Source organism: Pipistrellus kuhlii, unplaced genomic scaffold, assembly GCF_014108245.1.
Source record: "Pipistrellus kuhlii isolate mPipKuh1 unplaced genomic scaffold, mPipKuh1.p scaffold_m20_p_25, whole genome shotgun sequence".
NCBI classification, from domain to species: Eukaryota; Metazoa; Chordata; class Mammalia; order Chiroptera; family Vespertilionidae; genus Pipistrellus; species Pipistrellus kuhlii.
Genome location: NW_023425524.1, coordinates 3,058,364 through 3,075,941, shown reverse-complemented (window position 1 = coordinate 3,075,941; position 17,578 = coordinate 3,058,364). Strand labels below are relative to the sequence as shown.

At 48.5% G+C, this 17,578-nt stretch overlaps 1 protein-coding gene across 2 annotated transcripts in view; it reads right to left on the bottom strand.

Moving 5' to 3' along the window:
- Positions 1–17,210, bottom strand: part of SLC30A10 (solute carrier family 30 member 10) — a 22,084-nt gene extending 4,874 nt beyond the window's left edge. Inside the window, exon 1 of one of the 2 annotated variants that reach the window (XM_036453589.2) lies at positions 16,659–17,210. In XM_036453589.2, the coding sequence (XP_036309482.1) occupies positions 16,659–17,106 (448 nt within the window). In that variant the 5' untranslated portion in view covers positions 17,107–17,210. Of the gene's footprint in view, positions 1–141; positions 770–16,658 lie in introns of those variants that run through there. The other variant, XM_036453588.2, reaches the window with a different exon arrangement.
- Positions 17,211–17,578: the final 368 nt, after the last annotated feature.

The following is a 17,578-nucleotide window of genomic DNA, read 5'->3' as shown; positions in this document are numbered from 1 at the left end:
AGAGAGAGGAGAGAGAGAGAGAGGAGAGAGAGAGGCGAGAGAGAGAGAGAGAGAGAGAGAGAAAGAAGGAGGGGACCACGTGATGGAGGGGGGGGGGCCGACGGGGAGGACAAGCCCAAAGAGGCTGCACCCGAAAGGCACCTGCTACGTTGGCGAACACGGTCGCCCCCTTCTCCGCGGTGACGCCGGCGTCCGGGCCGGGGACCCCGATGGCCGCTCCCGGGGGGGCCCCCCAGGCGCCCTGGGCCCGGATCGGCGGCGGGTTTGGAGGCGGCGGCGTCGGGGGGCGGCGGCAGCAGGCGAGCCAGGCGCCGCAGTCCTGGAAGACCAGCAGCCCCACCAGGTTGACCGCCAGCCCCAGGGCGCCCACCACCAGCACCAGCGCCGGGTCGTCGATGCGCTCGGGCCGCGCCAGGCGCAGCGCCGCCTCCACGGCGATGGTGAAGCACAGCGCCGCCAGGAACACCGCGTTGCTCAGCGCGCCCACCGCCTCGGCGCGCGCGTAGCCGAACGTGGCCCGCGGCCCCCGCCGCGCCCGCCGCGCCAGCTGGCCGGTGCCCAGCCCCACGCACAGCGAGATCAGGTCCGACAGCATGTTGAACGAGTCCGAGATGAGCGCGATCGAGTTGCCCAGGTAGCCCGACACCAGCTCGGCCACGAAGAACACGGCGGTGAGCGCCAGCATGCACAGCAGGCGGCACGTCTTGCCGGAATAGCGGCCCATGGTGGTGCCCCCGCCTCCTCCTGCCCCGGGACCCCGAGGAGGAGCCCGCACAGCCCCGGCTCCCCGCCGCCCTGCCCTGCGCCCGGCGCTTTATAAGGCGGGTCCCTGGCCGCTGCGGCCAGAGTCTAAAGGAGGGGGCCGGGCGGTGGCGGCCGTATCTACAGAGCCCGCATGCCGCCTCGGCGGTGGCTGGCCTCTCCCCCTCTCCCCCTCCCTCCCTCCTGTCCCCTGGCCGGCTGCCACAGGCCGATGTCTGTCCTTCTGCTGCCACAGGCCGATGTCTGTCCCTCTGGGAGCTGCAGAGAAGAGGGGGCGTGCCTGGATGTCACTTCCCCCCCAGACCCCCAGTCCTGGATGCACCCAACCACCCACTGGCTCCTCCAGGCGCTTTCCAGCACTAAAGAAGCCTGACTGTTGACCCTCATTGATAAGGGCCGGGGCTGCTGGGTGTGATGCATGTCCTTGGATGTGGCTGCCTGGGCCTACGTGCCCAGACACCAGGATTCCTCATTAACAGGGGAAGGCCGGGGCACCCAGCTGGCCAGCCCTGCCATCCAGGGCGCTTCCTGTTGGGTGAGGTTTGATCTGATCCCTCAGGCATCACTCCCACCCCATGCCCACCTGGGGTATAGCTATTTTATCCTCTGATGGCTCACAGCCCTCATAGAGGGCACATTCCCCCTCACCCCTCTTCATATATATATATATATATATATATATATATATACACACATTAAAGGCCCAATGCATGAAAATTCATGCAAGAGTAGGCCTTCCTTCCCCTGGCTGCCAGCACCAGCTTCCCTCTGGCACACAGGACCCGGGCTTCCCCCTTCTAGCCGCTGGCAGGCACCTGGGACCCGGGCTGGCTTCCCTCTGGCCACCTGCAGGCACCAGGGGACATAGGCTAGCTTCCTTCCGGCCCTGACCTTATCAGGAAGGCATCCAGAATGACATCCGGAGGGACATCTTGTCTAATTAGGATATTACTCTTTCATTAGATATAGATATAGATATAGATATAGATACAGATACAGATACAGATATAGATATAGATATAGATATAGATAAATAAATAGACAGAGATATATAGATAGATATAGATGTCAGAGAGGAAGGGAGAGGGAGAGATAGAAGCATCCATAATGAGAGAGAATCATGGGTCGGCTGCCTCCTGCACACCCCCTACTGGGGATCGAGCCCACAACCTGGGCATATGCCCTTGACCGGAATCAAACCCAGGACCCTTCGGTCTACAGGCGACGGCGTCGCTCTATTCACTGAGCCAAACCCACTGAGGGAGGCCTCACCCCTCTTTAGGATATTCATTCACGAGGCCGCCTCTCCCAGGTGAACTACAGACAGCCCTGGGGGACGGCACCCGTCACTTTTGTAAGCATGGCTCTGCCACCCAGCACCCTGAACCCAAGGCCTCCATGGAAGGCTCAGGGCCCTGGGCCACCAGAGAAGCCAGGGCAGGGCAGGCTAAGTGCCTGTGCCATTCTCTGCCAGAGGGAACGTTCCGCTCACCCCACATGTCCCTCACAGCGCGACCTGCCATCACAGGTCAATCGACTGACCTCCACGAAGGTTTAGTCCAAACAGAGTCTTTGGTGTTGACAAAAGGATCTGTTCCAAGTAAAAGTTATCCTAACTCAGACTGTCCCACCCCGGGACTGTGGGGGACCCGGGAAAGGAGCCTTCGGAGAGGCTACGGCAGTGAAGCAAACAGACAAAAGGCTGCTTGGAAATCCTATTTCAAACAAAAGGACTGAGGCTTTCCCCTTCCAATCTGATCTGAAGGTGATGTCTGGCGATTTCTGTTCTCTCTCCCCGATCCCCAACCCCTGCACCTGAGCTGTTCCTGCAAAAACACATTGCATTTGGGCTTGGAAATGAAGAAAGCACAGAATGCATTGGCAGGACGTTCTGATTCTAGCCCCACTCACGGCCTCAGCCTTAGAAAGCACAGTCTTGTTTTTGTTTGTTTTGTTGTGTGTGTGTGTTTTTTTAAAATATATTTTTATTGATTTCAGAGGGGAAGGAAGAGAGAGCGATAGAAACATCAATGGTGAGAGAGAATCATTGATCGGCTGCCTCCTGCACGCTCCCAGCTGGAGATCAAGCTCACAATCCAGGCATGTGCCCCAGATTGGAATCGAACCTGGGACCCTTTAGTTCGCAGGTCGACACTCTAGCCCACATGTGTCAAACACAAGGCCTGCGGGCCAAATCCGTCCCGCCAGGCCTTGCAATGTGACCCGCACCGCGCTGTCATCACTGCACTCCGCTGCATTTCCATCACAATGACAGTTTATGACTGTTCAGTAAACCATTCGGCCTGCGATTTAGGCTGGATTTTAGATTTTGGCCCCTTCTCTGATTGAGTTCGATACCCCTACTCTAGCCACTGAGCCAAACCAGCTAGGGCAGAGTCTTACTTTTTAATGCTCTCGGTGCTAAACCAGCCTTGATCGGAGGGCCTCACCTTTTACCAGTTAAGTCTCCAATCAGGGGGCCTTCTAAGCATCCCTCTACCCCACCTCAAAGAAAATAGCCCTGAGAAAATTGGCCATGTAGAGCATTCTCTAAAAATCAGTATTAAAATGATCAATAATTTAAAAGGAGATGAACATTTTGGAGCTGTGTAGTCTGGTCCAAGACCCTGAAGAATCTGAGCCAGTTTTCACTGCTATTAAAAGGCAGTAAATATCTAGGAGCAGAGATGAACCAAACAGATAAAAACCCTGCCCTCATGGATTTTACACTCTAAAGAGGGTGAGACAAACATTGAACAAAATAAGGAAGTGTGAAAAATAACAGAGCCAACCAGCCATTCATGCAAACTGTACTTCAAGGAGAAGCCAGCCCCTTATGAAAAAGTTCTGGAAATCCTATTTCAAACAATAGGACTGAGGCTTTCCCCTTCCAATCTGATTTCCGCAGCTTCAACCAATCAGAGCAGCTCTAATCTGACCAATCAGGACATTGCCTTTTAGACCAATCAAACTGCAAGAATTTGGAGTCCTCATTTACATGGCGACTAACCAATCAGGGAGCAAGAGCATGGACTTTTGTCCATAAAAGCAGCTCCACTCTCTGCCTCTGGGAGTATATTTTCTCTTTCTACAGAGGAGTGAAGACTCTCTTCCTTGCTGAGCTGAAACACGGCTAGAGAGGTCTCCTGGGAGCAGACCGGAGCAGACTGGCACAGCTCAGAGCCTACCTGCACAATGCAAACCAGGCCGGCCAGGAGCAGAGCCCTAGAGGGGCCTGGCCCCCGGGCCACCTCACAGCTGTGCTGGAACCCAATTGAGCTATAGTTTTAGTCTTGCCCTAACTGGTTTGGCTCAGTGGATAGAGCATCGGCCTGCGGACTGAAAGGTTCCAGGTTCGATTCCGGTCAAGGGCATGCACCTTAGTTGCGGGCACATTCCCAGTAAGAGGTGGGCAAGAGGCAGCTAATTGATGTTTCTCTTCTAGTCAAGGGCATGTACCTTGGTTGCGGGCACATCCCCAGTAGGAGGTGTGCAAGAGGCAGCTGATTGTTTCTCTCCCATCAGTGTTTCTCTCTATTCCTCTCCCTTCCTCTCTGTAAAAAATAAATAAATAAATAAATAAATAGATAGATAGATAAATAAATAAATAAATAAATGTGTGTGTGTGTGTGTGTGTGTGTATTAGTCTTCACTGAAAAAAAAAAAAAAAAGGGACAGAGAGAGAATAAGTAATAGGATCAAATGGGTTAATAGTGGTAAAGTGATTATAACAGCAACTGGCACATAAGAGGCACTCAGTACATGCTAGCTGCTTATTTAAAAAAAGGAAGAAAAAAAAAGCCAACAGGAAGAAAACGAAGGTGCTGGGCGGGAGAAGGGAAGGGCAGAGGTCCAGAGGTCCCCCCATTATCATTAGCGGGCTAGTGTTATGACAGCACATGTGTCAGAGAATTACCGAGGAGTCCCAGGTGGCACACTGATCTCATACAGGAAGAGGTGAACCGGACACCGCCCACTTCCCCCTTTCTGCCTCTCACTGTCCTCCCACTAAGAAACCTCCCACACATGCAGAGGACAGCTAGCAGGACACATGCCACAGGACAGCTAGCAGGACAGCCAAAGGAGAGAGGAAGCCTTAGGGGCATGGCATGACTGGGAGGCTCAAGCAGCCCCTGCCATTGGCACTTCTTCCTCTTCGTCATTCACAACAGCAAGAAAAGCCTGAGGTCAGCAGAAAGGAATCTGAGCAGATAACAGGAAGGACGTCATGGCCCCAGGAGGACTTTGAGGGAACTGGAAACCCAGTGGCTGGGGGACCACAGGAGGGAGCTGTGTCTTCCATGCTGTGCCCAAGGCCTTGCTGCTGACTTTTATTATTAATATGTTTTTATTGATTTCAGAGAGGAAGGGAGAAGGAGAGAGACAGAAGCATCAATTATGAGAGAGAATCATGGATCGGCTGCCTCCTGCAAGCACCCCCTCCTGGGGACCAAGCCCTTAACCTGGGCATCTTTAACCTAACTTCATTCTGCAGACTGATGCTTTATCCAGAGCCAAACTGGCTAGAGCTGTGGGCCATTCTTAAAGTCAGGAGTTCCCTAGCTGGTTTGGCTCAATGGATAGAGCGTTGGCCTGTGGACCAGAGGGTCTCAGTTTGACTACAGGCTCTTCCCCAGCCTCACCCCTGTTCAGGGCACATGCAGGAGGCAATCAATCAATGCATTTCTCTCCCATTGATGTTTCTCTCTGCTTTCCCTCTCTCTTCCCCTATCCCTAAAAATCAATGGAAAAATATCCTCAGGTGAGGAATAACAAACAGACAGATAAAAGGCACTGTTATCCTCGTAATTACAAAACCCTCATAGGATTGCCTCCTTCTTTCCCACTGCTCTTGCTATGTGGTAGTAGAGATTTACAGTTTATTTAAGCAGCCCTCATGTCCACAGGTGGATATTTCCTTTTCATTTTAATCCACTTGTACTTTTTCATCATTGTGGTCATTATTGTGATTAGATAATAAAGAATCTATAGTATATGTATATCCTTGTGTATATATCATTTCACTTTTTGGAGTATAAATTCCTAGAAATACTAAGTCAAAGAGTATTATTGGTATGGGTAGTGGGTCAAATTACTACATGAACATTGTACAAACTTCTATAAAAAATGCATGCAATTAGTATTTTCACTTTATTTTCCAGGTACTTATTGCTAGTGTATAAGAATCTAATTGATTTTTTTTAATATGTTTTATTTATTTTTTATAGAGAGGAAGGGAGAGGGATAGTTAGAAACATCTATGAGAGCAACATCCATCAGTTGCCTCCTGCACACCCCCCACTGGGGATGTGCCCGTAATCAAGGTACATGCCCTTGACCGGAATCGAATCTGGGACCCTTCAGTCCGCAGGCCGATGCTCTATCTACTGAGCCAGACCGGTCAGGGCCTAATTGATTTTTAATATTAACCTTCTGACTTTGCTAAATTCACTTTTTAAAATAAATATATTTTTATTGATTTCAAAGAGGAAGGGAGAATGAGAGATAGAAGCATCAATGATGAGAGGGATTCATTGATTGGCTGCCTCCTGCATGCCCTCCCTAAAGGGGATCGATCAAGCCCTTGACTGTAATCCAACCTGGAACGCTCCACCCACTGAGCAAAACTGGCTAGGGTGCTAAATACACTTGGTATTGTTGTTTCATAAATTTCCTGGTATTTTTAAGGCAAATAATCATATCATCTGCAAATAAAGACAATTTTATTTTTTCCCCTTTATGTAAAAAAATGTATGCCAGTTCCATTTCCACGAGTCTTCTGACATCAGTATCACGTAACTTTTAAAAATATATATATATTTTTTTATTGATTTTAGAGAGGAATGGAGAGGGAGAGAGAAACATCAATGATGAGAGAGAATCATGGATCGGCTGCCTCCTGCACGCCCCCTACTGGGGATCAAGGCCGAAATCCAGGTTTCTGCCCTTGACTGGAATCAAATCCGGAACCCTTCAATCCCCAGGCTGAAGCTCCATCCACTAAGCCAAACCGGCTTGGACCCAGGTCAGTTTTGTGTGAATGTGAAGAAGACCCTCCACTTGGCTCTGCAAGCTCCCATTTATTTCTCCTCAGGCACCTCTACAGGAGCAACCAGCCTGGCCTCTTGCTGTCACTTCCCTGACAACTGAGAGGCAGGGTAACAGCTCAGGTCAGTGAGCCTGGGAGAGAGAATGGAGTGCAATTCTTCTAGGCCCGTGGCAGCAAACTGCGGCTCTCGAGCCACCTGCGGCTCTTTGACCCCTTGAGTGTGGCTCTTCCACAAAATGCCACGGCCTGGGCGAGTCTATTTTGAAGAAGTGGCGTTAGAAGTTGTTTAAGTTTTAAAAACTGGGCTCTGAAAAGAAATTTCAATTGTTGTACTGTTGATATTTGGCTCCGTGGACTAATGAGTTTGCCGACCACTGTTCTAGGCTTTCTTTTTTCCCAGATGTGCTTGCCACAGTGCCCTGAACTCGTGGTGTGTGTGTCCATGAGGGCACCCAGATGGGCAGCTGGGCCCTGTGCAGGGAGGGAGGCCTGGGACTGGATGAATTTAATTCTGGGAGGGACTATTGAAAAGTTCTTTGCTGCCCGGCTGGTGTGGCTCAGTGGTTGAGCATCGACCTGTGAACCAAGAGGTCATAGTTTGATTCCCAGTCAGGGCACAGGCCCGGGTTGCGGGCTTGATCCCCAGCGTGGGGCATGCAGGAGGCAGCCGATTCATGATTCTCTCTCCTCATTGATATTTCTATCTCTCTCGCCCTCTCCCTTCCTCTCTCTCTTTGAAATAGATTAAAATATATATATTTTTAAGAGATCATAAAAAAAAAAAAGCTCTAGGCTACAGCCTTCAGTACCTGTCATAAAGCTGGCATTTTATGTTCAGCTGGCATCTAGATCTTACCTATCCATGGCTTCCAAACGCCAGAGAGTAAGAAAAGAGTTCAGGGTGGAGCAAGGGAGGTTTGCAGTTGTGAGCATGTGAAACCTGGAGTTTATTCTTGTTTTTTTTTTTTTTTAATATATTTTATTGACTTTTTACAGAGAGGGAGGGAGAGAGATAGAGAACTAGAAAAGTCGATGAGAGAGAAACATCGACCAGCTGCCTCCTGCACACCCCCACCGTGGATGTGCCCGCAACCAATGTACATGCCCTTGACCAGAATCGAACCTGGGACCTTTCAGTCCGCAGACCGACGCTCTACCACTGAGCCAAACCGGTTTCGGCTATTCTTGTATCCTTATTAGTTATTAATTTTTGCATTCTTCTCCATACTCACTGCTGTCCACCCACTTCTGCCCCACCCTGTGCTGTTTATGAGTCCCTGAAGCTCTGGCACACTGGTGAGTTGGCAGGAACCTTGAGAAGATAAAGGTGAGAAGCCAGAGGCCAAAGTAACACATGGAGATTGAGGCTTCCGGTTACCACCAGGGCATGGGCACAAGCTGTGGGTTTTAAAGCCCCAGAAACTTCTAGAATGTATGCATCGACCGCTCCACATCCCTTTTCCCTTTTGATGGGCAGATTTTCATCTCCCTTCAGTTCAGAATAAATTCTTCTATTATATCTTTGGATACCTTTTCTGGCACATGGGTCTGATCGCTACCTTGGGAAACACCTAAGCCGTATACCTATCTCAGGGTGAGCCGGGCAGTATTTTGACCTTGGCAGATCATAGCAAGCAATTCTCCTGGACTCCCTTCAGAAGAATGGGGTTGTTACAGAGAGAGGGCTTTTATGTTGTTGTTGTTTTAAAGGGAAAGGATTTATTTTATTTTATTATTTTTAAAATATATTTTAATGATTTTTTACAGAGAGGAAGGGAGAAGGATAGAGAGCTAGAAACATCGATGAGAGAGAAACATTGACCAGCTGCCTCTTGCACACCCCCTACTGGGGATGTGCCCGCAACCAAGGTACATGCCCTTGACTGGAATCGAACCCAGGACCTTCCAGTCCGCAGGCCGACCTTCTATCCACTGAGCCAAACTGATTCCTGTGAGAGAGGGCTGTTTTAACAGGCCTCTATAAGTGCGAGTTTTTAAGACTGAGTTTTACTATATGCTTCAGTCTTAACTGTGCAAAGAAATGAGGAGAGGGAGAATAGTTTGCAGTCAGAAGCAACAGATGGAGCTGGAGGAAGAGTTAGTTTTTCAGAGGGGAGGCGGATGCAAGACAGAAAGGAATGACGGGAGGGAGCAAGGGAGAAAAGGAGGAAGGGAAAAAGAGAAAAAGGAAGAGGGGGAGAAAGGGAGGGAGGAAAAGGGAAGGAGATGTTCAGATATCTAATTATTATTTTGTTGTTAATTCTCATCTATGGAATTTTTTTTTCCCATTGTGTTTTTAGAGATAGTGGGAGGGAGGGAGAGGGAGAGAGAAACATCAATGTGGAGAGACACATTGACTGGTTGCCAACCGTATTCCCTCCAACTGGGGCTGGGGATCAAACCTGCAACCCAGGAAATATTCTTTTTGTTTTAAATATATTTTATTGATGTTTTACAGAGAGGAAGGGAGAGGGATAGAGAGTTAGAAACATCGATGAGAAAGAAACATCGATCAGCTGCCTCCTGCACACCCCCTACTGGGGTTGTGCCTACAACCAAGGTACATGCCCTTGACCGGAATTGAACCTGGGACCCTTCAGTCCACAGGCCGAATCTCTATCCACTGAGCCAAACCGGTTAGGGCAAGGAAATATTCTTAAAGAGGAGATTAGAGTAAATCAGAGCTGATCAGACCAGGGGCTGGGATACAGACACATTATCCAAGACAGGAAGGCAAGTTGCAGCTGCCTGAGATCAGAATGGACACCACCGTCCTACCCCCCACCCCCGCCATGCTCCACCACCATCACAGGAAGTCAGATCCAGGGAGTATGAAAATCACCCCCTTAAAGCTGTGAATACTCCAAAATACAAGCTTCTGGGGACAGTGGCAGCTCCCATGTCTGTCCGGCCACTGTACGCTGGGTATGTGGACAGCAGGTCCTCTGTTCCTTCGGCTCACAGAACTGCGGGTGGAGGGGAGACTCAAGGAGCCGGACCTGGGGACAGACCCGTGGAGCCCCGTTGGCTCAGGCCGGAGTAAGGACGTGATCCTGGGTGTGAGGCTGATGCCCAGGCAGTGAGATGTTAGGGGCCTTGAGGAGCAGCGAGCGTGTCCGTCTGGGAAGTGACCTGAAGTGAAGCTGGAGGGCAGACTGTGCAAATGTTTCCAAGATGAGAGCCAGGATCTGGCCGGTGTGGCTCAGTGGACAGAGCATCAGCCTGCAGTCTGAAGGGTCCCAGGTTTGGTTCCGATCAAGGGCGTATGCCCGGGTTTTCGGGCTCGATCTCCAGTAAGGGGCGTGCAGGAGGCAGCCAATCAGTGATTCTCTCTCATCATTGATATTTCTATCTTCCTCTCCGAAATCAATAAAAATATAAACAACAACAACAACAACAACAACTAGTGTGGGTAAAGGGGCATGCCTATGTCCCATGGGAACAGGACAAGAAGCAGAGTTTGGGCTCTAGAAGGGGCAGGCAGAAGGAGCCACGCTGAGGGTGGTCAAGGAGAGCATCCGATGGTCCGACCTTCGCTTTCGCTGGAGATGCTTTTCCAGGGAGACGGTCCAGCTGGGAGAGGTGAGACTGACAAGATGTGTTTGGACACCAGCTGCTGCTGGCAGGCCTCGACACACTGACTTCATCCCCCCTCCCACTGCGATCACAGCAGCAGCATCCACGTTGGCAAACAAATGTCTGACCCAGAAAACAATGGCGAAAAGGGGAAAAGTCCACCAGAAACGCCAGCCCTCCAAGCGATGGAGATGGAAGGAAACAGCCTTAGGAACGGGGTTAACCCTTTCAACGTCAACAAGGCCGCTGAGCCTTCCCGAGAGGCGGACGCCCAGGGGGCAAGCACTGGAAACGTCTCCCAGCTTCCAACTGGAAGGTTGATGCGGGATGATGTGCTGCTCAAGGTCCACGATGCCCAGCTGTGGAAAGACAGCATCTAGAGGCGCCCCCGACAAGCACCCCCCAACAAGCGTCCAACATTCCTAACAGCTTCAGCTGGGAAACCGGCCAAGGCTGCCCCTCAGGCCCTGACAAGGAGAAGAGTGACCAGGAACCTCTTTAGGAAACAGGACTCACGGGCCTAAGCAGCTCAGGGAAGGTGTCACCAGTAGATGTGGAGCCCTGCTCTGGCCGGTGTGGCTCAGTGGATTGAGCATCATCCCACGCACAGAAGGGTCACTGGCTTGATTCCGGTCAGGGCACATGGCCCGGTTGCTGGCTCGATTCCCAATAAAGGGCATGGTGCAGGAGGCTGCCAGTCAATGTTTCTCTCTCACATCGATGTTTCTCTCCCTCCTATATCAATAAAATCATGTACATATATATTTTTTTTAATTTCAAGCCTAGAATATCATGGAAATTTACAAACTATGTAGCAGGCAAGAGAGTGGTAAATGCTACTCCTGGATAAAGAATGTGCTGTGTTTACCAGACATGGAGAGAGAGAAGGCAACAGCATGGATGAGCCTGGAGAGCATTATGGCAAGCGAAATAAGCCAGTCAGAGAAAGAAAATATCACATGATCTCACTCATTTGTGGAATATAATGAACAACATAAACTGATGAACAAAAACAGATCCAGAAACAGAGAAGCATCAGTCAGACCATCAAACCTGAAAGGGAAGGTAGGGGAGGGTGGGGGGAACGGGGAGAGATCAACCAAAGGACTTGTATGCTTGCATATAAGCTTAACCAATGGACACAGACACCAGGGGGGTGAGGGCGTGAGCGAGAGGGTGCGGGTGGGGGGGCTGTGAGGGAATAAGGACACATAGGTAATACCTTAATAAAGAAAAAAAAGATTTGGAGTCAAAACAAAAGTAACTTAAATGAAATCGGAGGAAAGGCATTTTGTAAAAATACATACATACATACATACATAATAAAATAAGCAGATATTTCCGCTGTCCATCTGTCATTTATAAATTCGACAAATGAGCTATCCCCTACAGAACTGCACACATACTTTTGTTTTAAAATAAAAGCCAAGGCACAGCAAGGTGTCTGTTCAGGTACAATTAACAGAGAGATCTCCCCGTGACATTTTATTTTTTTATTTATTATTATTTTTAAAATATATTTTATTGATTTTTCACAAAGAGGAAGAGAGAGGGATAGAGAGTTAGAAACATCGATGAGAGAGAATCATCGATCAGCTGCCTCTTGCACACCCACTACTGGGGATGTGCCCGCAACCAAGGTACATGCCCTTGCCCGGAATCGAACCCAGGACCTTTCAGTCCGCAGGCCGACGCTCTATCCACTGAGCCAAACCGGTCCTGGCTCCCAGTGACATTTTAAATAAAGCCCAAGCCTGGAAAATTATCCAAAATAAAACACAAACATAAAAAAACAACAACAGGAAATCCAAGTAAAGTAAACAAGGAGGAGAAAAGCACAAACTTCAAGCAACTCCAGTCCTTCAGCCCAGGGAGAGAAAATACTGGGCCACCTCCTTTCCAGGATCTGAATCCTAGGAATGCTGGTCCCCGCCTTCCCTCCCCAAACACAACACACACAGTCACCCGCATGTTGGACTGTAAATCTGTTTTGTTTGTTTTTTTTCTTTCATGCTTGCAATGTTTGCTTTTTTTTATGTTTCCTTCCCGTTAGCCCCAAGCTCCTGCTTCGCCATCATTTCTGTGTGTCCAGGATGAACTCACACTGACTGGATGTTAAGCCAAAACCTCAGGCTCTCTCATCTCAGGCAAATCTTGTAGACATTCTTTTCTCCCTGCTGTTCTTTTCTTTTTTTTTTTTTTTTTTTTTTTAATATGTTTTTATCGGTTTCAGAAAGGGAGAGGGAGAGAGATAGAAACATCAATGATGAGAGAGAATCATTGATTGGCTGCCTCCTGCACACCCCCTACTAGGGAGCAAACCCACAACCTTGGCATGGTTGCTGACCAGGAATCAAATCGTCAATCTTCAACCACTGAACCCCACTGGCTGGGCTCTCCCAGGTGTTTTTAAAAATGTTTGGCTGGTCTGTCTGATTCTCCAATTATTTTATTCCATGAGTCCCAGGGATGTTTAAAGTCTCGAATGTATATACACTGAGTGGCCAGATTATTATATCAGTGTCTATCCCACATGTGTCAAACACAAGGCCCGAGGGCCAAATCCGTCCCGCCAGGCCTTGCAATGTGGTCCGCACCATGCTGTCATCACTGCACTCTGCTACATTTCCATCACAATGACAGTTTATGACTGTTCAGTAAACCATTCGGCCGGCGATTTAGGCTGGATTTTAGATTTTGGCCCCTTCTCTGATTGAGTTCGACACCCCTAATATCCTATAGAATAAAAGGCTAATATGCAAACTGTCCCCTCGGCCAGGAGTTTGACCAGCAGGCAGGCTGGCCAACTGCCCATGTCCCCTCCCCCTGGCCAGACCCCACCATGCATGAATTCATGCACCAGGCCTCTAATATATACTGTAATTATATATAAATGTGTGTGTATATACACACACACACACACACACACAAAAAAAAAATAATAATAATAATCTGGCCACTGTGTGTGTGTGTGTGTGTGTGTGAGAGAGAGAGAGAACACACACACACACACACACACACACACACACAGAGTGGCCAGATTATTATGTGTTCAGAGATCATAATAATCTGGCCAGTCAGTGTACAGTCTGTGTTGTAAATATTTAACTCAAAGTTGGTGGTCTTATTTTTTACTTTTCTAGGACCACAAACATGAAAGATAACCAGTGTCACCAACTCCTACACCAGACAGACAAGGCAGGACAAATACACGGTCCACGTCCACAGAAACAGGGAAGGCAGAAGGCTTGCTAAGTCACAGACTCTCCGTGGCCACGGGTTTCACAGAAATGATGATTACCTGACTCTGATCATTAAATCAGGAGAACCACAGTGCTCTATTTGAGAGGCATTTCACCAATGTTTCAAGCCAAGATTCTAGACTTCTATAGAACTTCTATAGAACTTCTAAAGAACTTCTATAGAAGTTCTTTATCCTAAATTTACGTTAAGTCTTTTGAAGCCAACAATCATTTTCCCCTCCTATTTGAAACCTTTGAGTAGAAATCAATATGTATGAATTAATTACATTTCTTCTTGGGATAGAAGACAATTGGAATTGGGTTAATTTCAGTTTTTGAGATCCATCTAACCTAAATGTTTACTCTTTACTATAAGCTTCTTTAGTGGTTAAAATAATATTTTTTTAAATGTATGTTTTGGCCCTAACCAGTTTGGCTCAGTGGATAGAGCATCGGCCTGCAGACTGAAAGGTCCTAGGTTTGATTCCAGTCAAGGGCATATACCTTGGTTGCAGGCACATCCCCAGTGGGGAATATGCAGGAGGCAGCTGATCGATGTTTCATTCTCAATGATGTTTCTAACTCTCTATCCCTCTCCCTTCCTCTCTGTAAAACATCAATAAAATAGATATATTTAAAAATGTACATTTTGGTAAAAGTGATAAATACCTTGAGACATAAATAAATGCTAAGAAGCTAACTAGCTATCCTAAAATTACTCAGCGGGGTTTAAATACTCTTAAGATACCTAATAGAAAAATTCAACAATACCAAAGGCTGCCAAAATGAACATGAACCTTAAAGCACTAGCTAGATGTGTGTAGTTCTTATTGCACTTAGGTATTTTATTTTTTTTAATATATTTTTATTGATTTCAGAGAGGAAGGAGAGAGTGAGAGAGATAGAAACATCAATGATGACAATCATTGATCAGTTGCCTTCTGCACGAACCCGAGAGCCCACAACCCAGGCATGTGTCCTTGACTGGAATCGAACCCAGGACCCTTCAGTCCATAGGCCATCCACTGAGCCAAACGGGCAGGGTGCACTTAGTTATTTAAAGTAGAATACTGTATAGCATCAACATATATGAGAGGCCTGGTGCATGAATTTGTACATGGGTGGGATCCGGCCAGCCTGGCCAGGGTGTTGGGACATGGGCGGTTGGCCTGCCTCCCTGATGGTCGAATTCCTGGTTGAGGGGACAACTTACATATTAGCCTTTTATTGTATAGGATATACACTAAGTGGCCAGATTAGTATGCGTTCAGAGATTGTAATAATCTGGCCACTCAGTGTGTGTGTGTGTGTGTGTGTGTGTGTGTATGAAATATGTGAATTTTATGATGTGGAACCTCAAGTAGTAATTCTTTCTACGACTAATGTAAACAAGGCATAGGGTCTCACATTACCTAATTATTGTCTTTTTTAAAAGACAGGCCCTGACGGATTCCTTAGTGTGAATAAAGATATAGACTCTAGTTTCTTGTTTGTTCCCTTTTATACTTAACACATAATATAGGTGTTCTCAAAACATGCATTCCACCAGTGGGAAATTTTAGACAGAAATAGGAAAAGGACTGGACCCAGCCGACGTGACTTACAGTAGCAGCAAAGACAGGAGGAATACAGTTTAAAATGCAAACATGGACTCAGGTTCCCAAGGTGAGTTAATGCCCCGGCTCATGAGAGAAAACTGACCAGCACCCATTAAGGAAAATACTAAAATTTCTTAAAATCCAGATGAGCCATTAAAACCCAACAGTACTGGATTATCACCTAATCAAAGGCTTGCATTGTTTGATTTTTTGAAAAACAATTGTTATTCTTTATCAAGTGCCTATTAAGTGTTAACGCCTTGGAATCTCATTACTCCTATGACCCCCCCACACGACCGGTGGGCACCTACATTGGCAATGAAACTGGACCACTGCCTTGTGGTAGAGCCGTGTCTTGAACCTGGTCTGTTCACGCCATAGGTCTCCTTTTATTTATTTCTTTTTTCTTATTTTAAAAATATATTTTATTGATTTTTTATAGAGAGGAAGGGAGAGGGATAGAGAGTTAGAAACATCGATTAGAGAGAAACATATATCAGCTGCCTCCTATGCACTCCCTACTGGGGATGTGCCCGCAACCAAGGTACATGCCCTGGACCGGAATCGAACCTGGGACCCTTTAGTCCGCAGGCCGACGCTCTATCCACTGAGCCAAACCGGTTTCGGCCATAGGCCTCCTTTTAAAAGCACTGGGATTTTCTCTTCTGCCAGAGCTTTTGTATATTTTCTAAAAGAACATCCCCTCATGGCAGTAAACACATGGTTGTAGCTGATAACTTATCTTGTGGATTGTTTTAGGTTTATTGTGCTCTTACAGGATTTAAAATCCCACTTTTTGACCGATGATCCTGTAAGTTTGGAACCCGCTCTGTTCTCCTTCCTCTCAAACAGCATAGCTTTAGAAATACGTACAGATCGTGCCATCCAAAAAGGAACTAAGTTTACTAGGTCTTCTCCTTCTTTTCCCTCTCCTTGTTACTTAACGTTCCTTGAATCTAGTTCTGAGTGTACCATGCTAGCCAACTGTTCCACGCTTTTCTCTACCTGAGCTGGCTATTGAGTCCAGGACTTTCTAAACACACTTTATGGGGACACTAATTTAAATCCAAACAGAGCCAGGCCGTATCTGGGTAAACAGAAGTAAGTCATTAAAGGAGACTGTTCTCAATGCCACGTCCACCTTCCTTCTCATCGCTCCCTCCGTGGCTGCAGCGAGCACCTCCCCACTCTCTCTCTCTCTACCTGCCTGCACCCTTTTTTCTGTCCCTGAAAGCGAAAGCACCAAAAGCAAAAGCAGACCCTCATGATGGCAGTGGCCTGCTGCCACCCTGCTCACAGGAGACTTCAGCCTGGAGGTGACTCTTTGGCAAAAATGATGGGGACAAGAGGCCCCTCCATGACCCCATCGGAGTAGGTCTCCCCCGGGGAATGCATCCACCAGGAACCTGCCCGCCCACCTGCAATGTTTACCTGTGGCCCAGTCCTCCGGGGGCCGGCCTGCTGAGCAGTAGCAGCAGTCCAGGATGACATAGTTGAGCACGTTGAAGAACAGCCCGATGATCCCGGCAGCCAGCACCAGCAGCGCCTCCTCCGTCTTCTGGGGGCTGATGTACCTCTTGATGGCCTCCACCAGGATGCTGAACATGAGCGCCACGGCGAAGATGGAGTTGCCGAAGGCCCCCACCACGTCGGCCCGCAGGAAGCCGAAGGTGCTCTTCGGGTGGTAGGTGATGGTGCTGGCCCGCAGGCCGAACAGGCCGATGACCATGGACAGGAGGTGGGAGAGCACGGCGAAGGCGTCTGAGGCCAAGGACAGGGAGTTGCCGACGTGGGCGATCGCCAGTTCCATCACGAACAGAATGATGCTCACCACACACATGAAGACCAGGCGGAAGGTCCTCCCGGAGTATCGGCCCATGGCTCCCTCCAGCTGGCGGGCCGTTCCCTCTTCCTCTCCCGGGGAAGAAGGCTGCGCTCCGAAGGGAGCAGCCACAGATCCTGAGATTACAGCTCCTGGAAAACTCTCCCCTTCAGCCGTTCAGCGCGCTTGTCAGACTTAGAAATCACCCTTTATAGGCTGCCATAAAGCCATAAAGCAGTGTAAAGGGCAATTAAGCGGGAGATGTCATGTGAGCTGGGACTCTGGTTCAGATACGGATGCGGACTGGAGGAATTTGTTTGTTTGTGTGTTTCGTCCCAGAAGTCAGAAGTCACACCGTGGCTCACCAGTGGCTCCAGCCCTCCCAGCTTCCACACACACAGGAAAGGGGGACACAAGTCGGTTGACAAAGGCCGTCCGATCCTGTCCACCTGGTGTGCAAAGCTTTGAGTGCTGTCCACCGCCTGGGTCAGGGGACACTCTGGATCACAGCTCCCGTAAGTGAAACCTA